Source organism: Austrofundulus limnaeus, unplaced genomic scaffold (assembly GCF_001266775.1).
Source record: "Austrofundulus limnaeus strain Quisiro unplaced genomic scaffold, Austrofundulus_limnaeus-1.0 Scaffold69, whole genome shotgun sequence".
Lineage (NCBI taxonomy): Eukaryota > Metazoa > Chordata > Actinopteri > Cyprinodontiformes > Rivulidae > Austrofundulus > Austrofundulus limnaeus.
Genome location: NW_013952471.1, coordinates 2,282,260 through 2,304,917, shown reverse-complemented (window position 1 = coordinate 2,304,917; position 22,658 = coordinate 2,282,260). Strand labels below are relative to the sequence as shown.

Genomic DNA, 22,658 nt, shown 5'->3' with positions numbered 1-22,658 from the left:
GGGATCGTGCCCCCGCCCCGCGCGCCTCCTTCACGCGCACGCGGACACCCCGCACTCACTTGAAAAGCCCACAACAATATAAACAGACACAAATAGGTATGTACACCTGTTGTAAAGAAGCGACTGTCTGTCACTGACTTTCAAAGTGGAGGTGCGTTCAGGTACACTCGGAAATTAGACTTTACAAATGGCGTGCAATGGAATGCATAAACAAACATCTGCTTTTGTTTACAGCTATGAAACTGTGAGCAGAACTTTGTTGAAGAAGCTGAAGGTGAGGTGTTAAACCCAACAGAAGCAGAACACTAGCTAAAAGTTAAAAATAACAAAATGCCAGATAAGAAAATAACTGTGGAAAAAGGCAGTTCTTAATTTACCAAAGGGATAGCTAGAAACTAAAGCAGCCAAATGTTAGCTATAAATAAATGTACACAAAGTTTATTAAAACTTAAAAGTAGCTCAATGCTAGCTATAAAAGTATAAAAAACTAGTTACAAAGGGCTAATTGTAAGCTACAGTAAGGCTTGCTGAAATAAAAGCAATAAAAAACTAAAAATTAGGTAGTAAAATGCTACTTATAAGGTAAGTAGCACAAGGCTAATTAAAAGCTAATAGTAGCAAAAGGCTAGCAAAAAGTACAAGAATGTTAGGTAGTAAAGTATCAAAAGTATAGCTAAAAAATAACAAAAAAAAGGCTTACTAAAAGTAGCAAAATAGCTAGAAGGTAAAAGTAGCAAAAGACTAGGTAAATGTATGAAATGGTAGCTAGAAGCTAAAGTAACAAAATGGCTAACTAAAAGCCAAAAGTAGCAACAATAGCTACAAGCAAAAAACAAAACATATGAAGTTCAAAAAAACCACAAAAGCAAAAATCTTTGTACCCTTCAGATTAGGTTTTTTAAATGTCAGTTTACAATGCAGATCATGGTTTGATTAGTTAACAGTGTGTTAAAAGCACACACTGAGAGGCATACTTAATGTTTTTTAATGCATAACATGAAACTTATGTAATTGCACATCACAAGGGCTGATATATTTAGTTCTTAATTGTATTATTTTTTGCTTTGGTTGTTAAAGTGAATCTTTTTCCCCAAAACTAACAAAACCCATCTTCTGCCCACACCCTGTACCCTGAGAACATTTGTTGAGGATCCTGTAATAATAAGATGGTGTTAGGGTCATATTTGTTCTCTCTGGGTGGCTCCTGCAGCTCATATAGGCAGAGGAAATGTTTTTTTTTTTTTTCTGAAGGAGCAGATAGGTGCGAGGGTCTAAACATAACTTGCTGTAGCTCACACACGTGCACATACACACTTAGGCATGGGTGAGACAATGTGTGTGTGCCCATGCATGCCTTGGCTTAAGCCTTTTGTCAGACGCAGCATGCTAACCTCCTACCTGGTTTCCCCTCCCTATAGTCCACTGTTGTACACAAAGTGTTTTAGCCTTGTAGACTTATGATTGTGTGTGTGTGTGTGTGTGTGTGTGTGTGTGTGTGTGTGTGTGTGTGTGTGTGTGTGCGCAGCAGTGCTGATAATGGTTGGTCAGCTGGTATGGCGAGTATTCAGGGCGGGGGCAGTGCATTGTCCTCTCATAGCTCCAACAATGCCCCACTGAGCAGGCCACACATCTATCTACCAGTCACGGGCCTCTCTTTCCTCTCTCGGCCTCTGGCTCTGCTTTTCTTTCTGTCTGCCATGTTTGCTCAGTGGAGAGTAAAGTGAGGTGTGAGCGGCGTGCCTAACCCTGAAACCTCAAAATTAACCAGCACCTGTCAATCACATCACACCCTGAATGTACATTGTTGCTTTGAATTATTGATTAGAAATAGGCCTCAATTGTTCGAACATTCATTAGTCACACTCTTTTATGCATAATTTATATGCAAGTACAATCAGTTCATCAATCTCCTGAACAGTTTAATATCAGTTCAGTTTATTTATACAGCACCAGTTCACAATAAAAGTTGTCTCAGGGTGTTGTACAAAAGAAACCATCCAACTCAGACCAAACCCAATTATAATCATTTTATTCATATTATAATACAAGACATTAAAGGGCCAATATCATGTGTTTCTCAGGCATATATTTAAATACTATACCATAAGAAAGTATCTATGTCACCTTTAGTTGTTATTAAAATACTGTTTTTGTTTAAATAGAAAATAAACTTCTCATCACTTCCTCTTCTAAACGCCTTGAAATTSGCCTCTGTCTCTTTAAGAACCACCTTCTGCTTCTGTCCCATCCCATTTCGCGGTTCGCTATGATGCAGTTTACTTAGCATCTGAAAAAACATTTCATCAAAGGTATTTTTAATCTGAAAAGAGCTTCACTGAGTGAGAACTAATGTTGAGAGGTCAGCAGACAGTTAAGTTTCACTTTCACTTTCACCCGAGAGCCTGCAGGAGTCATGGGCGTGGTGTGTGGGGAGGGACAGAGGGGGGGCGCTCTGCCATGAGGAAGTTTGGCTTAAAGACACGTCCCACAGGCGTTTCTGGTCCCCAAAGGAGTTTCTGGTCCCCACCTGTCGTTTTGCTCCTCAGCATGGCTTCCTAAAAACGCTGCAGGATTTCTCAAACATGRATGAATGAGTCAAAGCAAGGCTTTGGGCATGTTTTATATGAGAGTATAACATTATAAKGTGATYTAAAACTCAAAAAAGTTMATTTTACATGATATTGCCCCTTTAYCTACATATTTTAGACTGTCACGTAATAAACATTATTTTTCTAAGGAAGCTAAAGGATTTCCTTGAATCATCACTTTACTGCAATCCCCTGTGTCAGCAGGTTGGTGACAGTGGGAAGGAATGACTCCACTTTAACAAGAAGAAACTTCCAAAAGAACCAGAACCAGGATGAGCAGCTCATCTGCCTCGACACAAACAAACAGCAAGTGGTCCAGGTGTGGTTCTACTGGAGGAAAAACACAGGTTAGTCATAACAATGACTGAATTATGAATGTGGAGAGTAGAGAGAGTAAAGAAYYCAGAATGAGGTCCTCCAGCGGTCTYAGCCTTTTACAGCATAAGTTAGGGATAACTGAGGAGTCCCAGGCCAACACTAACGATAGGATTGATCAAAAATTGGCCTCATGGACAGAAACTGGAAGGTTCCACAAGAGAAGAGTCTGAAAACTAAATCTGTGCCTTCCACTACCTTTATAAACTCTAGCAACCACAAGTAATCCTGCAGTCTAAAAGCAAAGTATGTCCTAACAATGTTATTCTGAGGAGGTTCTCAGAAAAAGTTTAAGTACCGTACCATCAGTCTAAATAACTTTAAATATTTCATCAGTCATCGGAAAACTAATAGAAGTTACAGTTTTCTCTGTTTTTGGTCATTTTAACAGAGCTGCTATTCTCTTGTTTTATTTTCTTGGATTAATATAAACATGTTCAAACTTTATTGTTTATCACATTTTACAGACCAAGAATAGATTCATTTATTATTATGTTTGAGMAAGAGTTGTCAGTAGCTATTTCCTAGCTTAAAAAGTGACACCAGAAAGAAGCAGCTCCGAAAGAAGAAGAGTCGGGGTCCGACTGTGGCTCCTGAAACACCAAGCTGATAAAACTGATCTCTGATGTTTTCTTTCACTTAAAAAAACACTTTTCCAGCAAAGCCAGCCATGTCAGATGATAATGGAAATGCGCCCTCTTGTGGCCATTTGTGTAACTGAAGCAAAAAAAAAATACAAAGCGTTAATACAAGTTGACAAATTTATCAAAAAGGACACCTGTAAGACATTTGGTGTCACGCTAAAATCGAACACAAAGAGACACAATTGTAACAATTTTCTATAATCAATAAAACAGATATTGCAGATTAAACTATCAAATTTTGAGATTATTGTTGAACATCTAATAGATTACCTGCAGTYAAATAAATGATTAATCAATGAACAAAGCTGCCTGTGTTTTGTTGAAACTTATTATTTGCTGGAAATGAGTTGTAATTTAAAGTGGTGTCGATAGAAAGGCTGTTTTGTTGCAGTGTGAGCCAAAAAAATGTGTGAAACGATCACAAGCGGCTAAGCAAACACAGTGGTGCCTTTGAGTAAATAATCATTAGACGCACATAAATGACTGATCAACCTTTGGAGCCAATCCAATTCAAGATGGCCACCACAGCTAACTGACCTTAGACGACACAAAAAACATCTACAACTCAATCAGTTTTAAAAATATAATGCTTAAATTTGATGTTTGTAGGTMAGAGTTATTTATAACACATACTTCATTGTAGGATATTTGCTTATAGCTTTAGGAACAGCTGTGTGGGTCAGCCTTATTTGTCTGTTAGCAAAATATCTCATTAACAACTTAACAGATTTTTGATTTCTAGTTAATCGAATCGCCTAAAAGCAGAATTTAGTTGAGTCTTTTCTTCCTTTATCTTTTTCTTACTTAAWGGAACCAAAGTTATTTCATCCCTTTGTGTTTTTGTACACGTTTCAGCAGCTTTTGCTCAAATTATTGCCTTATTTTCCCTCCCGTCTCGCCCTGATCTTCACTTTCTCTTGTTTGTCTTGTATCATCTCCTCCTCCCTGGTGTGAGTCCTGCAGCGGGATCTCACCTGCTCACCTGCTGGAAGGGTTCATGCTAATCTCAAGCCGATTAGGCGTCTTATCTTCTCAGCGCTGGTTATGTGCTTTGCTCCAACAAAAATACCACGCAGAGCTGGCCTCTTTACTGTGCCTGCTCACTCTCCACAGCCTCCCCGCCACACATGTGCTCTTAGGAAGCCACGCTCGCTTTGATATCATGGCTCCTCATTCCTGGAAGTTTGTCCAAAATGGGGATTTCAGCTCAGATGCGTGCGTTATTAAAGGTTTGCGTCTCGGGAGGATGGATAAACGGGACCTTTCGGGTTATTATTTACCAATATGCAGGCTGAAGGGATCAAACGTKTTATTAGCATCCAGTGGAGTCATAAAATCCCCTGAAAATCAACCCAAGCAGCCACAACAGAGCAAAGTTTTCCCAGTAAAATGATCTGCACGCAAATGTTTGTGCTTTTATATTCTTTGTGAATGCGTTCAGAGTCTTACGCACACAAAGACACACACATGCCCCGACGTTAGACATGTGAAAAGTCATCCCATGTCCATGTGAAAGCAGTAAAGCCATAATTACCCTTATCCTATTGACTTAATCAGGAACCCCACGGGACTCACAGCATGGCTCTCAAGGTCGGGAAAACACAAAAATTACCGTTTCACCGTTGGATTACAACTCTAAGATCTTTTATTAATGTACACAATTTGTTTTTTTTTTAACTCTACACAAACACAAAGCCCCAAATAGCATAACTTGAATTTAAATAAACGATTTAGCTTAATTACATTATTTAAAAAAAGTAAAATCTTTTCTACAGCATTTACAAATATGCAGTTGTTACAATATACATACATACATGTACATACATACATACTGTATGTGTTGATAAGGAGGTTACAGGACGGGGGTTAAGGAGCCCAAATTTTAGCTGCCAATTTACTCATAATGTTCAAAAATTGCCCCTCGCTTCACTCCAGGGTGCCCCTCCTGCCTGTCATCCCTCACTGTCCCAACATTCATCTGGACTCCTTTCAGATTTTCGCTCCTTCTCAGGAGGTTTGTCCAAGATCCGACAGGAGGATGGAGTACGAGTGATTAGCTTTGTGTAATTTATCTGATAAAAAAAAAAGCTTATGGAGAGGTCAAAAATGTAAAACACTGTGCTTCCTTGACTGTAAATATCTGCACTTTTGGCTTCCAAAAGAGGGGGAGTTGCATAGCAACCACCATCCCCACAAAACCATGTGACAACTTTATAAAGAAAAAAAAAAATAAACATTCCTACTTTCAACTGGAGAGCATTTGACCCTTAATAATAATTATTATCAGTAAAATCAACATTTTGGACAGCATTAACAACAAATTCCCAATTGAGATAATATCAAAAACCAAAAAGATACATGAACGTAAAACCTGAAAGTCAGGATTTTAAAACTCTATGAGTACAGAATTATTTATTTGGAAGTCTTTTTAGTAAGTCCATTTAAAAATGTGGTTAAAATGATTAATGAGAGTAGGTAGTGTCTACAGAATGAAGTCTGGTAGAAAACGCCCCTCTGTTGTCTCCACGTGAGGTGGAAGTTAGCTCAGTTTCTGCAGATGTGGGGGGGTTGCTCAGCTCACGGTTGCAACGGGTTCCTCGCCCCCCTCCTCCACCTTTGCGCCTTTGCCCATGGTTTTCATTTTGGTCATGATGTCGGTGAACGTCTCCTTCACGGTCTTCTCGAGGAGGTAGCCCTCGCTCTCGCTCTCCACGTCCTCCGGGTTGGCCAGGGTGGACAGGGAGCTGTGGACGTACTGCAGGCCGACGGTCACAGCCACCTGCAGGGGACAAGAGGACACGCTCTGTCAAAGACACGAAACAACGTTTACAAACACACAAAACACGGCAAATGTTTAGGTTAAACCGTTCAGTTTCATCAATAGAATTACTGAGCGGCACGAAAAAAACCCTTTATGTTTTAAGCTTTGATCAAATGTGAAAACAACCCATGCTAAAATAGAAACTACTTTTGAATATTATTGTGTGAATCCCGAGACAGAACCTTCAGCTCATTCAGGTGAAACAACTTTTATTTTGTGTCATTTCTATACTGATTTAACCAACTTTATTTAAAAACATTTTTCACGCAGAAATACATTGGGATCACTTCAATTCCTCAGACACATTGTTCGCTCTGTTTTTTAGCCTGCTTTTATTATTAGCTACTGTTCTGCCACTTTTAGCTACCTTTTCATGTTTGTAGCTACCATTATTGCTAGACTTTTCCTGCTTTTTGTTAACGTTTTACTATTAATTTTGAGGCTTTTGCTTCTTTTAGCTTTTAGCTACCATTATGATACTTTAACTAGCCTTTTGCTAGTTTTAGCTAACATTTTGTTGCCTATAGCTAGTATTTTATTACTTTAAAATTTCTAGCTTGCCCTTTCTTATTTTTTAGCTTTTAGCTACCATTTTGCTACTTTTATCTTTTAGGTTATCTTCTTTATCTTTTAAGTGTTTTGTTATTTTTAATTATAGCGTGCCCTGAGATTACGTTTTTTGTGAATTGGTGCAATATAAATAAACAAAAATGAATTAAATTAAATAGCATTTAGCTACTTCTGACTTTTGGCTACCATATTGCTACTTTGAGTTAGCGTTTAGCTAGCATTTTCCTACTTTTAGTTAACCTTTTGTTGCTTTTAGCCACCATTTTGCTCATTTTAATTTTTAGTTGGCCTTTTTTATGCTTAGCTTCTATCTATCATTATTCTACTTTTAGCTTTTATTTACCATTTTTTTCCTTTTGGCTTGCATTTAACAATACCTGACTTCATCAACAACTTACAATGAAGCAATTCAGCAACACAGTTTTACAGAAAATTAATTTTCTCCAGTTTAAATTGCTTTCAAATTTTTTCATAAAAAGTGAAAAAAGACATAAATTAATGAAGTCCCCTTTAAGCTAAGGTCTAGAATTTAGTGTAAACAGATTAAAAATCCATTGCTCYAACGAGGACGTCAGTTGAGGAGATAAAGCTGCAGGAGCACCTCCTGTAGATTAACCCATTACTCCATCCCTGAACCCAGTATCAGTGTCGCCACACACGCTTGCATAACTCCTCCTGAATCAGATATTCTGTGACTGATAAGCTCCTACGTTCTGCTTTAATCCGTGTTTCAGGACAGAAGTTTGTTTGCTAGATATCCAGCAGAAAGATGATATCCAAATGTCTCTATTTACCATCTCTTTGTGGTGACATAAAACATCCAAACTATTCACATCAGGCTCAAAATCTCTAACTTCAAGGGTTTATCTCTACAAGTTTGTTCTCGGAAGCAGACAGTTGTAGAAAGCAGAACCGAAGCAACCACAACAACAACAACAACATATGGTGGCAGTGAGTCTGAGGAAGGATTTAAGTAAATAAAGATGATGAAAGTTGGAAGGGCATTAAATGATAGAGTGAAGCAGTAGGAACAGTTCACAGGCAAGTGGGTGGAGGACATGTTGGAAGAAAGTGCAGGAAGTGGATTCCATAAAAAAAAAGAAAAGAAGGAAAGTACAATTTTCTCTTTAACACTTGTCTGGAAGTCTAAAGCCACTTTTAAACTATATGCATTGTCCCTGTGCAATATAAAGCACTCCTTTGAAAGCACAAACAAGTGATTCCCCCCCCGCCTGAAACGGTCCTCATTAATTCCATTAATTGCTGTCTAGTCTGGGGATCCCTTTGTCGACGCATGACTAGATTGTGCAGCAGCTCTGCCGCCTGCATCAGGCTGTCTGGTGTTTAACACATGCAGCCGTGCACGAGAGCGAGAGCGCTGATCAAACTAAGCCTGAACCAGCTGCTCTGTCTGTGTTTCATGGATCCAAACTCTGCAGAGCTGATGAAAAGTAACACATGCAGAAGAGTGAAAGGTGTATTTTTTCATTGGTTTTGAAAATTTGGAACACTCCACATGGACATGACAGTTAACGTTTTATAAAGATCTTTGCAATTCAATGCAATTATCCCAAAAACTTTTAAAAGGATTTAAAATGTTCATTTAGATGCTTGAACTTCAGTTTGACCTACATACTCAAGCACACCAATATGAATCAAAATGTGATGTTTTTATGGTACCGTGTGCACAAGATGACAACTGCACATGAGTATTTCTCCAAAATGAAAAAAAAAAATACTAAATTCTTTTTTACTTTAAAGCAATCATTAAGAATCATTTACTCATTTTCTCCAACTAAAACAGTTCATTGACTTTTTAAAAAAAAAAATTGAATAAAGCTTGTATGGGATGCGGGAGGCGCCTCCTAATCAGGCAAATCAAAGCTCTTTTCAACTTGGAATGGACTCCCTAACATTTGCTTTTTCAAGAAATCTGTAAAAGGAAACTGAAATCATTYAGGTGCGTCATTAATTGAAATGGAAGTTGATCGCTGAGACTGTTTGAATGAAAGTGTAAATAATTTGGGACGATTTTGTCAGATTCATAAGCCTTTTTTTCTTGTATTGCTGGAAAACATAAAGTAAAGTTCTGTGGAACAAGCTAAATGATTCACCTAAAACCTCGTTAAATTGAATGTTAGTATGTTGGCGTCTGCAGATCTGACCTCCAACATGGTGACCAACAGCACCAGGGCTCCGATAGTGTTCATGATGCCTCCATAGTAGGACAGCAGGGCGTCACGGCAGCCGCGCTTCCAGACGTTGAGCTCCTCCGTGTAGTGGTCGTAACTGTAGTGAGCCGAGTTGTTGGTCATCTGCTGCTGGATGCAGGGTCTGGGGGAGCTGGGGTTGCAGCAGCTGAAGGGCACCCCGTCCATCAAGTACTGTCCGTCCACGTTGCTCCCGATGCGACTGAACGAGCAAAGCAAAGTTCAGAGTTAGAGATAGAAAAGTGTGGCTTTATCTGAAGCTAAAATTACTTGTGACATAATCTACAAGTGCATGATTCTGTTTTTTTAGGCATCTTGTTGGCAGGTACGTGCAGGTGCAATGTGGCGTGCAAAAACAGTCACCTAAATGTGCATAAGTGGGCCAAAGCTCAATCTTGCAAGCTGATCTCAGCTCTGACTGATGGTTGTAGGTCAGCGGAAAGACAAGTGTGATTGGATCACAAAGCTTCGTTGACTTCCAGAGGCACTGCTCTCTATTCAGGAGCAAAAGTAATGCCTGAGGATGCACTTTTAGCAAACTTCAAAGACTTTTAAAAAATTGCTGTCCTTTAGAGTGATAAACTCAATCAGTTTGTAATAATGAGGTTTTTTATGATGGATTTGTAATCTGATCATTCAAAAATAGTTGCTGTTGACTCCGATAATTTTCAACAATAAGGGCTGTTTTTTTTGGTAATTGCACATTTATTTGTTCTTTTCTGTGAGCCCTGGGTTGTTGAGCAGTGCTAATCCTGGAGCGCTGTCAGGTCTTCTGCAGATTGGACAGGACACTGATTCTTGAGGGACATGTAATCCCAGAGATTAAACACTGAGTATGTGCCAGCTTTCAAAAACGGCCACCTTCTCAATTGTTAGGGTAAAGTTAAAAAGGTTAACAAAAACTGGAATTTAGCAACACACATTTAATTCAACCTGTAGTATTTGGACAGTGTGCATTTTTTTCTGTTCCTAAACATGGACACCTCTCTTCCTTAATTGTTGTATCCATGAAATGAGCATGTAACCCTTATCCCACCCCAAGCCCACCAACATCACATTCATATCCCTATCTGTAGCTGACACCATTTCTTAGACAGTAATTCTGAGTGGCAGAAAGTGAAGAAGAGAGTAGAGAAAGTACACCTGCTCTGACCCTTTTCCACCACAAATCCACTTATACTCAACTTGGCACAAACAGCACATAAAGTGRGTCACTTAGCAATGTCGAGCTTACACGCTCGGGTCTGAAAAGGAGCTAATTTGCGGTCATATCGCACTCTTGTAAGAGATTTCCCCTTCGTTCTTTGCAACTCACTCTTTCACTTCCTTGGCGCTGAAGTCCAGGTAGCGGTTGCTGACCCACTGAATCTCAAACCAATCTCTGTAGTTGTCATTCCCGCAGCAACGGAAATCCATCTGCATCAGGTCCAGGGTCCTCTTCATGTAGCAGCGACCCGGTGTGTCCGTGTCCTTGTAGTACTTCATGCCATTCTTCAGCCCCTCAGCGAGAGTGAACTGCAGGGGGATCCGCATCACGAAGCAAAGCAGGGCGGTGAGGAACAGCAGGCCGTTGAAGACCATGCAAAAGACCAAGAAGGTCTTCAGCATYGGCTTCCACTTTACAAACTTAGTAGGGTCCAAAGAGTCGTAGCAGACTTTGCCTCCAAAGGCGTTAATACCACAAGCTACCAGGCCCATGAATATGAGCACGTTGGGCAAGAAGTGGCTCTCGTTGTTGTCCATAAGTTCTGAGCGCTTCCGCAGCTCGATCTTGAAGAACAGGCCCAYGCTGAGGACCAGGATGCCTGCCAATACAGCAAACCAGTACATAAACCAAACTGTCTGAGCGAGCTTCACTCGCTTTTTCAGATCAAACTTGACCACCATCAAAGCCATGGTTCAATCTGTGATATGTCCTCGTCTCTGAAGAAATTAGTCAAACGSTGTCGAATCGCAAGAACACGCCGACCTTCAGTTCTTGTTTCCGTGTTGTCAGGGTTTCCTCTTGTTGATCAAACAGAGCAGGAGAGTCAGCTCAAGTTAAAATCCATCCCACAACAAGGAGCAGAATTGAGGGAATTAAGGAGGACTCCCCAGTGGCACAGGAGTCTTAGTTCTTCAAAAGTTTCACCTCGCCCATTGTGCCAGAACAAACGATAGAGGTTCATCAAGCTCTACTTCTATAAACTTGTCGTTTTTTTGTCTTTCCTAACTCACAGGTTAACCTAATCCTGATGCACTGTTCTCTCAAAGAGGTGGARGATTGCAGAGGAGCCTCATGATTAAACTCCAAGTTGCTGTACGTCATCCTAAGCCCCTGTAAGCAGCCTGATCCAATTTACAGAAATCCCCCCACACAAGATGAGCCTGATTGTAAGCCGCTGCCAGGGACCATAATTGGTTTGAGGGTTCACGTGGTTGCTGCCACCTCCGTGAAAACGCACCAGGAGATGAAAGTTCGCAAAGATCACGGACATGGCAGCGGAGCTAAACGTGAGGCGTACCCATTCACAGGTGCGGGGTCCGCGGCGCGAACCGGATCTCTTCACAGAGAAGCAAATAGGCTGAATCAGTGAAGCTCAATCATTGACAAAAATGCTGTCAGGTCGATACATCGACYGCTGCACGTTCAGTCAGTGACAAATAAATCATTCTTTCCCAAGTGACCCCACACCAGAATGGAAATAGATTCAAGATTAAACTTTAAAAATTACCTTTTTTCCTCCCCTAAATTAATATGTGTTTCTTTTTTCTTTGTGGACATCCGCACTCAGATGTTTTTTTTTGTTGCATTTTGGCCAAACAAATATCAATGATGTAACAATAGGATGTTGCCTCGCATCAAGAAAGTTTTCTGATTTCCAGCTGGGATTGCATGTTCAGTCCAAAAACATWCATATTAGGTTACAGCTACTCATTGCAAAGTCAGCAGATAAAATGCAAAACAAAATCTGCACAGTATTTTTTATCTTTTATAAACGAAGACAATGTATGCCTGCATTAAACATTTGTAAGCAAAATTTGTGATTGGATGTCAACTTGGATTGACTCCAAAGTTAATCAAGCCAATTATTTTTTGAGAGTTGCACTGAAATAAATTAATAGTGGTTTATGAGATGTTTTGCTAACAAAGGTTGACTACCATGTTTTTAAACAAAAATGTTGTGCTCAAAGTCTGTGTTGGATGATCAAGTGTAGCTACCACACCAAAGTTTAGCTTATTATAAAAATTGTTTGATTTGTAGCTATTTTAGGTGTTTTCTAAGGCAGTGTTTCCCAAAGTTGGGGTCGGGACCCAAAGTGGGGTCCCAAAACATCAAGGTGGGGTCCTGAAAAGATTTTATGAATTAATTACATTTTTGCCTTAGTTGTTACAAATTACTGAGGTTAGTATATTGAAAATGGATAAATGTAGTATGATAATTATTGTTACTATGCCCAGTTGACCTGATACAAATGTTTCTCATCCAAAAATAGTTGGGGGCTCAGTTCTCTGCTGCTGTTATTTTGTGGGTCAAAAACTGAAAAGTTTGGTAACCAGTGCACTTTGGTTCCCAAAGTTGGGCTTGGGACCCAATTATGGGTCATGAAGCACCTTGGATAATCTCCAGAAATCAATGTAAAGGGTAATAAAATAATTGCTGATGTAATATTTTCCCTATAARTATTACAAAAACACAAAATAATTAAAAATAAGTATTTATATTTGTGTATAAGCTGTTTAGATTGTCAAAAACCTGTGTTTTTAGGATTATCAACGAATTTCATGTACTCAGACTAGTAATATTTGGGGTCACAAGTTTTTGCCATGAATATTTTGTGGGTCAGAAGACAAAAAGTTTGGGAACCATTGGTCTATGGTACTTTTTCTGTTGTGAATCATGATTGTTGTGTTGTTTTACAGTCATGTTTCAGTCTTCTATCACCTTTTTTTTCTCATCTGTTTTTATTCCTATAGCCTGCAAAAATATCTCATGAATCAGTTTATTGATTTTAATAAAACTTTCACATATCACCAATTAGCCTTGAATTAACCCAATTCAAGATGGCTGCCACATCAAATCAGTTTTAGCAAACACAAAAACAGCTAAAACTCAGTGTTTTACAGGTAGAGCCAAAATTTATTGAAGTAAAAGCTGAACGTGACATCTCAGGATTGCCATTGCACATTAGGTTATCTTCAAGATTCAACCATAACAGTCATGTTTTTTTTCATTTTCTCAACATAAGGATGCTAAAACTCTTGCATGGAAGGTGACAGATTTGTTTACAATGTAAACAGAGATTAAATTAAATGCAGTGGTAAGTCTGTAAGCCAGTTTTTAAGTTTGCAATTATAACTGTTTTTTTTAAGTACCTTACAGGACAAGTTACAGTTAAGAGTCACAGTACTATATTTAATAATCACGAAAAATGTGTAATTTATTTTCTAAAATGCTTGATATAGATGAAGCAAATCTGCAAAGCTTTGATCACTTTTGAAGGAATAATATGTTCAATGAGCCAAAACAACTCAGCTTCGTGCTTTTAATTTGAAATGTTTTGGAGAAAATGCGATGCATGATGCAAACGGCTGAAATAAAAGCACAAGAAAAAAAAAAGTGCAAGATCGGGGAAGGTCATCGCTTGTCGTTCCCGCTGCATCGTTTTGAACTTCATTTGAAAACTCGAACTGTAGATGAGAGATGGTTGGTGTCATTTTGAGTGCTTTTCAACTAGAACATGCACATTAAAAATTAATTTCTCAAACTGTAGATAATAGAAACAAAGAGTATTTTCATCAAAACTAAAATTTGGAATAAACCTTGGATAAAATATCTGATCAACAAAAACAGCTACCACTGTTCAGCAGTTGTTAGAATTTTATGCCTTTAAGAAATAAAAAAAAATAAATATTTGATGCCTGAGGTTTTAGACAGTTGACAAAACGGTGGGCTTTATAGAAATAAGGAGTGCACATAAGCAAAACTTTAGAACAATTTGTTGTGATTTTTTTCCCTTCACCTTTATCCCTATCTTCCTGTTTAAAAATGTATAAGTGAAAAAAAGGGATGCAGTTTCAGACAAAAACAAGCATTTAAGCTTTAACTTTAAAATATAGTTAAAGTTGATACAATCTATATCTAATGAGTTGTGAAGCTTTGTTTGTTAATAAGCAATAGCTTTAAATATTAGATTTTAAGGGTCCCAGGTGGTTTTTCTGTCATCTTCTGGAATAACAGTCCAGTTTGGGGACGGTGTCCCMGCTGCGAGCCAGTTGAAGTCGTCCACCTGGCTCCAGTTGTTCCTGTCCCGATCCAGGCCGGACACAGAAAAGTCCTCCTCCATGCTGGGGTAGGACCAGGAGAACGGGGCGAAGCTCACCCCGCGYCAGTCCTCTATGATGGCTCGGCTGGTGACGTGCAGGTACACCTGGGTGTCGGTGGTGTTGTGGGTCCGCAGCTGCTGGCAGGGGAAGGCCAGAACGCTGTTCCTGCAGTGATCCACGAACACAGACGTAGCCACAGGCCCGCACAGGATCTCACAGCTGTCYATGTGCTTCAGGTGCAGGGTGCTCGGGGAGCCGAACAGACGAACTTTGCAGTTGGTCAGATGAGTCAGCAGCACATCCTGGTTTTGGATTTCCTCAGCTGTCTTYGTTAGAAACTCGTCGTGAATGTTGGAGAAGCCACACTGCTCAGAGGGTGGASATCCGTCCAACTTGACAGTGCCTGAATCAGCAAGGGGAGCGGTATCAGTCACCTGTGGGGAGGGTTTATCTGCTGCTTTAGTGCGAGACCGGAAGGCGAACTTCTTCTTGGGCAGAGACTCSTCTCTAGTCTCAGCGAGGGAAGCGTGGAGCTTCTGAAGAGCTGCCTGGGCTGTCTTTAGCTGGTACTGTGTGAGAACATACACGTTGTCGTTAAGAAATTTCTGCAGCTGCGCTGTTTTGGTTGTCGCCTCCTCCAGCTTCTGGGTGACAGCAGCCCGGTCAGCTCCAGAGCAGCCGGACAGCAGCTCTTCGATACTCGCCCGCTCCGAGTTYAAGGTGCTGATGAAATACTCCTTCTCCTCGGCGACGGTCTGGTTCCGTTTGGCTTCTTGCCTCCGTTCAGCATCTTCTACCCTCGCCTGGTGCCGTCTCTGAAGTCGCTCCAGCATCGTGGAACCGTCAGTTTCTCCACGAAACTCMTTTCCATTACTAGCTTCCACAACGGCGTCCATATTTTTTTATGTGCGTCGCAAATTGATGACGTAACTTTATGTAAACGCGACGTGTTTGGGAACTAGCGCCACCTGCCGTTTCGGAGCTACAATGTAAAATTTACATTAAGTAAACAGCTAAAACAGCAAGAAAAAAACATTTAAAATATGTCTGATAAATACTACATGGTGTGCTTAGTGTTTGAGAGCTCCTCAAATAAAAACAAACTTCAAATTAAACTCTCGTACTGAATATGCTGAGTATTTCAAATCAAYTTAAACAAAACTGTTCTGGGATAAGTTTTGTGAATTTATTTTTGCACTTCTTTGCTCATTTATTCTAAGCTTAAAGAGTAAATTAGATCAATTATTATTYTTGTTGTTGTTGTTGTTGTTGTTATTTACAAAGCAACTTACATACATATAGWGTACCACAATGTGTTGTATCCCAGTTGGAAACAAAATATAAAATAAAAACAATGAAACAAACAAAATAAATAATATTTAACACCAACAAGCAATATTGCTATTCTTTTATTTTCAATAAAAGGAGCTATGGTCAATAAGCACAATCATAAAAAATAATTTAATTATTATTGAAAATACTAACATAAAAAAACAAGTTTTTTTCTTTTGGTTTTAGTATCCTACGCTAAACATTTTTTAAAAAAATGTTTATTTATTACTGTTTAGTGTACTTGCCTATATGTCCAAACGTGAAATCAATTAAAACGATATTGTTAAAAACAAAACAAATAACTTTAAAATTAAATAAAATTAATTTTTGGTTGCTGGGTCAGCAGGGCCGAGCGCAAATCGTGACACCGCACCTCATACTGGCACTTCCGTCTCTCTGCTGGGTTAGTTTGGCCCAACTATTTTATACTTTTGCATGAAATTCATAATGTAAACATTAGAGTTTACTTTTTTTTAAAAACTTCCTTCATACCTGAGCATACCTAATAATTAGGTCTAATATGGGCATAATGTGTCTTTTAGGTAAACATTTATAAAAAATATATATATTCAAACGTATTATTGTCAATGGTTTTATATTATTAATGTATTTCCCATTGAAGTGTTCGGAGTCGCGTGCCGGGTGTTGTTGGTCGCGAGCCCTACCCCCCCGACAACCCGTGCGGCCATGGCGAGGAAACCCCGTCGACAAGACACCGCTTTTTCATGACGGTGAGTTCCCCTTTGAGTGTATTATAATTTTGTGATAAAAATTTCAAGGAAAAAACACACACAAGCTCCTTCCTCCCTTCCTTCAGGGAGGGAAGAGAGTTTGAGCGGAGAGAAAAATCTATCTGAGACAGAACAGGGACGGTGAGGGGAAAAAATATGAGTGGGAGAAGAAGAAGAAGAAGGAGGAGGAGGAGGAGGAGGTGGGGGGAGCAAATTAAAAGTTGCCAAATGGAGATATTGGGTTTCAAGAGGAGTGAGACAGGAGTAAAAGGGTTTGCCTCTTTGAGTCGTCTTTATGTTATGCTAATCTGGATAAATATTTATAGCTCGACGCGGGTTAGCCCTTTCGACGGATTCTAGTTAAAAAAAAACAATAGGCGTCGTTCGATCCCGCGGCTAGCTAACCGAACCGAACAGGCCGAGGTTTTAAAGGCTGGGGGAGGAAAACAAAATGCGGCTCCCATTCTGGACAGCGACCCGACCAAGACCCGGACCGGTTCTACTGCCACCCGAATCGAAGCKTTTCGGTTCGACATGTCGATACAAATGTGACGTTTATGGTTGTTGGCAGAGATGAGCCCCGTCATCAAATGAAAGCTTCCCGCAGCAGAGAAACACGGGAGTCCGTCAGCGACGACGGGCGTTTTGTCCTGCTTCAATGCGATTATCACTCAGTCGGTTCGGGTCTATTTTTGGAAATTAAACTCAGAAATACTCCCAACCGGGTTTGTGAAACCGGTGCTGGTTCCCTTCAGCAGAAATCAGTCGGTTTCATGTTTTCTGCGTCGCCTACATGCTAGGACGGTTTTCGTGGACAAATGCTCATAAAACCATAGTGGCTCCTCTAAAATACAGCTTTTAATAATCCAGATTAAAAACAACAACAAGCAAAGAATAAAACACATTTAGGGATTGCATTTTTGTTTTTATTACTTTCGGTCAAAACTGTTTTCTAACGAGGTGAAAAACTACCTTTTAAGTACTGTTATTTTACCATATATCAAAGTAATGTAGTCGTTTTTATTTATTTAACGTGGTAATTTATAAGTGCAAATGTTGTAAGAGATACAGCCTTATTTTCTTCTCTTACGAAGGTGAAAATGGCTGATTTTAGTCAGTTCTGCATCGATTAAGATACAAAAGTGTCGCTGTTTGTTAATAAAAATCCTTTCTAACAACTGCTAAGTTTCTTACAAATAAAACAGCTCATGTCGCAAATGAAGCTTCACATTTTTATTAAAGCTACTTTATTCAGGCAAAGCTGCCCACTCTTTGTTGTCCCGCGAATCAAAGATGGCGGCTGAACGTGGTTCAGCCACAAAGACAGCCCATCAGCCATTTTGTAGCTCTGCAGTTGTCCCCCTCCACACACGAAATCCTTCATTTACACCTAAAATAGTCCAATTTGGGACCTAATGTGATATAACAACTTGAAACCATGATTTTCTGACACTCTCCCCTCTTGATTAAATACAGTTCTTACAAATCATTGCTCATGATAAAATAAGTGCCCATGTGTTTCATTTGCCCCCCCTGTTTTTTGTTGCACCATAGATGCATACCACCACTGGCTGGAGTGACATAAAGCCACTCAGTGTAGCAATGAAGCTCAAATATATTCAGTTCGAAGCAGGGTGGAGTTATTTACACAGGAAGGCCAGTTTTTGCTTTGGAGAGACAGGAGTTTGTGTCAGACTACAGTGAAAGCCATCTTGTGAATAACAAATGCTCCTGCTCCACACCCCTGCTTCATACAGTTTTTTTTTTTGCTTCACATACCTCCCTATCGCAGTTTCACAAGCGACCATGTAGCTGTACTAAATGCATTTTGTCCCCCCTCTTGCAGCTCAGCCTGTTACAAAAGAGAAAAGGCTTATTAAATGACTGAATCCATGCTTCCTGGTGGATATCTGTGAGTTAGATACCAACACTACCATTATAAATGTGTGCATATTCCTGTATCAACACTTCCCTATCAGTGTGTGCACATTTAAACAGAATACAATCAAACATTCCCACCGTTCACGTGCTGTATAACTGTTCCAGGTGTCATGGATGATGACGACGATCGCCGTCTTCTGGATTTCTTAGGGTAAAAAGACTCAAATTTACACAGTCTGCCTGATAAATGTTAGTTCATTCCCACCACATTTTAAAAGCGCTGAGCTTTTCATAGCCTGGCCACATTTTTTGTCCATTTTGTGTAAATATAAGCAGCAGTTTTAGTGTTTCTCTTTGAAATCAAACCTACACAATGATCCGTGACAAAATATACAGAAACTGTTCAGACTAAATCGTGAACTTGCTCTTTCCAGAGACGTGGACGCGCTGAATGATTATCTCCATGGCAGCAACAGCAAGTCTGTGAGTGACACAGCGTCTAAAGTTTCTTGAGTCTTTCTCCCAGGTGCAGAAAAGCATAAAAAATATGACTTTTCCTTCCCAACAGATTGAGGAGGATGACGTGACAAATGCAGCTTATGGATCAGATGGATCTTTCTTTGCCAGCAACACAGTGAGTATAAATATGTTTTACTTTGATCAAACCTAAACACAAACTTTTAAATCATCAGTTGGTTAGGAYTGATGGATCAGGTTTTAGTCAAAAGTTAGTTTTAAGTGTTTAAAAATGTGATTTTTCAGTTGCATATATAGTTGTGATCATTTTTGCTTCGATCAGCTTGTTGAGTCAATGTTTGTAATTTTCCTACTTTGTTTTGTTACAAATTAAGAACAAGAGGTAGGACTACAGGCTGAAGCCAYTTATTGACATTTTGTTCTCATGTTTATTTCAGACTAACTCCAACASTTGTCTCAAAGATGGCTCTTCTTCCATGGGTGACTTTGGAGAGGACTCGGGACTCACTCTGGAGAGGGCAAGCCTCCAGCTCTCCAGCAGCCTTTCGTTCATCGAGGATGAACTGGGGGCTGGGAGCTCCCCCGAAGACGTGGACCTCGGCGGAGAAGACCAGCCTTTCGACATCCTCCAGAAGTCTCTCCTGGAGGCGGACATCACGGAGCAGACGCTGGCCCAGGAGGCCTTGCTGGACTCCCAGCCGGCTCCCACCCTCGTGCAGGCTCCGGTTCCCTTCTCCTCCCAGCTGGTCTCGGGGGGCTACGGAGGTGGGGTGGGCGTGGTGACCACGGCGGCGGCTGCGTTTCCTGCAGGCCAGCTGCTGCAAGGAATGTCGTCGCTGCCCAACGGCTCCACCCAGCATATCCAGGTGTTGGGCTCGTTTGGGGCGGGGGCCGGCGTGATGACGCTGAGCAGCTTGGAGAGGACTCCTCAGATTGTCATAAGGCCGGGGGTGCCTGTCGCTACAGCAGGGGCTGCCCCAGGAGGGCAGGTGTTTGCCCCGAACCAAGGGCAGATAGGACAAGTCGGCTTACCTTTGAAAAATATTCCTCTTCAAAACATCATAATTCAAAGAGGCCCAGGAGGGACCCAGACTATCGTCAGACCAATACAGCCTAAACCCCCTCAAACGGGCTCTCAGTCTGTCTACAGCCTCGGTCTACAACCCACTCCCACTACCGTGGCAAACACCGCTGCTGTGGGGCAGTACACAGCTAACGGTACCATCYTGGTCCAACCACCACTAGAGCAGCAGCAGGTGCAGGCCCAGACGAACTTACCCACAGGGCAGTTCCTAATCCCCAACTCTTTGACTCTCACTCCGTCCTCCACCATCCCCAACGGCTCCACCAACCCCTGCTCAAGTGCTTTAATGACCAACCAAAACACCGTGCAGATCGCCGCYGAGCAGAACTTCACCGCGCCTCCAGGAGGCCAGCTGATCCTGAATCAATGCGTGGTGAGCGGCGGGAGTCCGGTCGTCGGAGCCGCGACCCAGACGTGGAGCTGCGCCCCCGCGCAGACGTCCTGCACGCCCGGGCGGCTCACTCTGGTCGGCCCGGCGGCCGCRGGGATCGGCGGCCCGGCCCAAGCGTCGGCGTGTCCCGTGCAGCGCCTRCTAGTGACTCAAACGCAGAACTGCACCTCTCTGTCGGCTTTACCCGGCAATGTGGCGCAGGAGCAGAAAGATTTCCTACAGGTATGATCACAGATTAATGCTTTTCACCATGTCTTCTCTGTAAACTGCTGTGTGACCCAAATATATTTATATATTTTAGAATTCGTCATCACCTGGGTTTAAACCGGCACAGTTTGGCAGCATTCATGGTAACAACAACTTGATGTGAGATTATTTATTCAAGGGTTTTTGCTGCACTTTGAACTCATTGTTTTTCTGTGTTTTAGTCATGAAAACCATAATGCAAAACTCAACTCCAAACTCTGAGGTGAGTTGGGTAATTTCATGTTCATACCTAAAGTTTAAGGTAGAATAAACTGGAAGGACATTTTAACAACTCTAGCTTGAACYTTTCTCTGAACAGGTCAGTTTACAGAAGAGGCCCATCGGTTCCTCACTCACAAGAGGAGAACTGTGAGTCTTCTGACACCGATATTGATTTTATTAATATTTTGATTGTTTTCTTGAGCTGAATCGAGTGACCGAGTGTCTTCTTGAACTCAAAAAGCATTTTAGAGCACTTGAGGAAGGATCACGCCCGGGTTCAGAACCCGGACCGACGGAGGTTCCGCTCCGTTGACGACGCCTTGCAAAGACTGCTGCCTTACCACGCCTTCCATGGTGCTCCACCCAGCCAGGGCGAGTTCTCACAAGGTGCCTTAAAATGATCCGCTTGACTCCGAATCTACTGAACGAGCAGCAAAATGGCTCAATGAGCTTTTCTTGAACTCTTGTTTATGAATTCCAGTGGACGAGGAGTTTGAGGTGGTTGCAGCTCAGGTGCTGATGAGGACCGAGGCCATGGTTAACAAATACAGACGGRTGCTGTTAGTGGAAGCTGAGGTAAGGTGAATGTGGTTGCATGTGAGCAGTGAATAAATACATTTGTTGTTAGATAAATAACAGTGCTCCCAGTTCACTCAYCATGTGGAACATCAGGTGTCAGTGTTTCAGATTTGCCTGAAAAATTGACAACAAATGGAAAAGTGAATAAAAAAAAGTCTAAGTCCATAAATGGAAATCATTTTCGATTTATTTTATTAATTATTTTATATCTAAATTGCATTTAGTTTAACTTGTGTTTTGGAAAAATGCATTTGCTGAATCAACATTAAACAAATGAAAGTAAAATTATTAATTGATCTTCTCTAAAGTCCTCACATAATAGGCATTAGAATTAAYATAGTTAGCAATCAAATGTGCCATATTATTAACTAGCGCAGCACTATGATCTTTTTGTTAATGCAATTTTTATTTATTTATATAACAGTTTTATATATATTTTTTGGATTCGTCTTATTTTTCATTTCATGAAATTTCTTTTTAATTTTTTTCTCTCTTTTTATTCTTTATTAATTCCCGCTTTTGTATTATTATTTTTTTATTGATATAATCCTTATACAGCATATTTACATTATCACTCATGTTTTCGTTTTACGTTTGGCATTTAATAGATTCTTATGAATTTTTTTTCTTGTATTCGATTAATATATCCTTATTTATTTATTTGCCCCTTTAACCAGCTGATTCATTTTTTTTACTTTTATTTATTCATTTATTCAATACATTTTGTGTACATTACCCTATATTGATTAATTACCGATCATCAAATACTAATATTTTGACTAATATTTAGACCAATCACATTTTGTTTTACTTTACAGCTCAGTTTATTTAATTTATTTTACTTCTCATTTCTCTCTCTGTATCTGTTGTTTGTTTTGGTTCTTTGCTTTGTTATGAAATGTTGCATGATTGTCTATGTTTGTCTTTATTGTGTTGTAAAAAAAAAACTAGCGCAGTGCTAACAGATCGAACTTATTCTGCAGCGAAACAGTCCTTCGTCAGAAATGGTGATGATTGACAGGACCTTCAACCAAGAGGAGCGCAACAACCTGACGCAAGACAAACGGACAGTACTTGTAGATCCAGGTAAATGAAACGGGAACATCTACAGCGGGTAAAATAAGTATTGAACACGTCAACGTTTTTCTCAGTAAATATATTACTAGAGGTGCTAATGACATGAAATTTTCACCAGATGT

The 22,658-nt window shown here is 40.3% G+C and overlaps 3 protein-coding genes and 1 long non-coding RNA gene across 7 annotated transcripts in view; 2 read left to right on the top strand and 2 right to left on the bottom strand.

The window, feature by feature from the left end:
- Positions 1-29: 29 nt before the first annotated feature.
- On the top strand, positions 30-11,921 carry LOC106519025 (uncharacterized). 3 transcript variants are annotated; one of them, XR_001310394.1, is made up of 4 exons: positions 30-96; positions 235-274; positions 2,793-2,935; positions 11,428-11,921. It is a non-coding gene; the product is annotated as an uncharacterized LOC106519025 (long non-coding RNA). The 3 variants fall into 3 exon arrangements; XR_001310393.1 differs by lacking the exon at positions 30-96 and adding an exon at positions 119-151; XR_001310392.1 differs by lacking the exon at positions 30-96 and having other exon boundaries at positions 134-274.
- prph2a (peripherin 2a (retinal degeneration, slow)) lies at positions 5,235-11,434 on the bottom strand. Its single transcript, XM_014010500.1, has 3 exons — positions 10,524-11,434; positions 9,164-9,410; positions 5,235-6,386 (listed from the first exon to the last, which is right to left on the bottom strand). The coding sequence occupies exons 1-3, from the start codon at positions 11,102-11,104 to the stop codon at positions 6,180-6,182; spliced, it is 1,035 nt and encodes a 344-aa protein (XP_013865954.1). The 5' UTR covers positions 11,105-11,434; the 3' UTR covers positions 5,235-6,179.
- A 1,387-nt stretch (positions 11,922-13,308) lies between the features above and the next one.
- On the bottom strand, positions 13,309-15,435 carry tbcc (tubulin folding cofactor C). The gene has a single exon (XM_014010499.1). The coding sequence runs from the start codon at positions 15,410-15,412 to the stop codon at positions 14,387-14,389; it is 1,026 nt and encodes a 341-aa protein (XP_013865953.1). The 5' UTR covers positions 15,413-15,435; the 3' UTR covers positions 13,309-14,386.
- Positions 15,293-22,658, top strand: part of bicral (BICRA like chromatin remodeling complex associated protein) — a 12,030-nt gene continuing 4,664 nt past the window's right edge. Inside the window, exons 1-13 of one of the 2 annotated variants that reach the window (XM_014010497.1) lie at positions 15,293-15,358; positions 16,471-16,579; positions 18,426-18,491; positions 18,626-18,671; positions 18,895-18,943; positions 19,029-19,094; positions 19,375-20,634; positions 20,714-20,762; positions 20,841-20,881; positions 20,978-21,027; positions 21,122-21,267; positions 21,362-21,456; positions 22,443-22,545. In XM_014010497.1, the coding sequence (XP_013865951.1) occupies positions 18,631-18,671; positions 18,895-18,943; positions 19,029-19,094; positions 19,375-20,634; positions 20,714-20,762; positions 20,841-20,881; positions 20,978-21,027; positions 21,122-21,267; positions 21,362-21,456; positions 22,443-22,545 (1,900 nt within the window). In that variant the 5' untranslated portion in view covers positions 15,293-15,358; positions 16,471-16,579; positions 18,426-18,491; positions 18,626-18,630. Of the gene's footprint in view, positions 15,359-16,470; positions 16,580-16,791; positions 18,492-18,625; positions 18,672-18,894; positions 18,944-19,028; positions 19,095-19,374; positions 20,635-20,713; positions 20,763-20,840; positions 20,882-20,977; positions 21,028-21,121; positions 21,268-21,361; positions 21,457-22,442; positions 22,546-22,658 lie in introns of those variants that run through there. The other variant, XM_014010496.1, reaches the window with a different exon arrangement.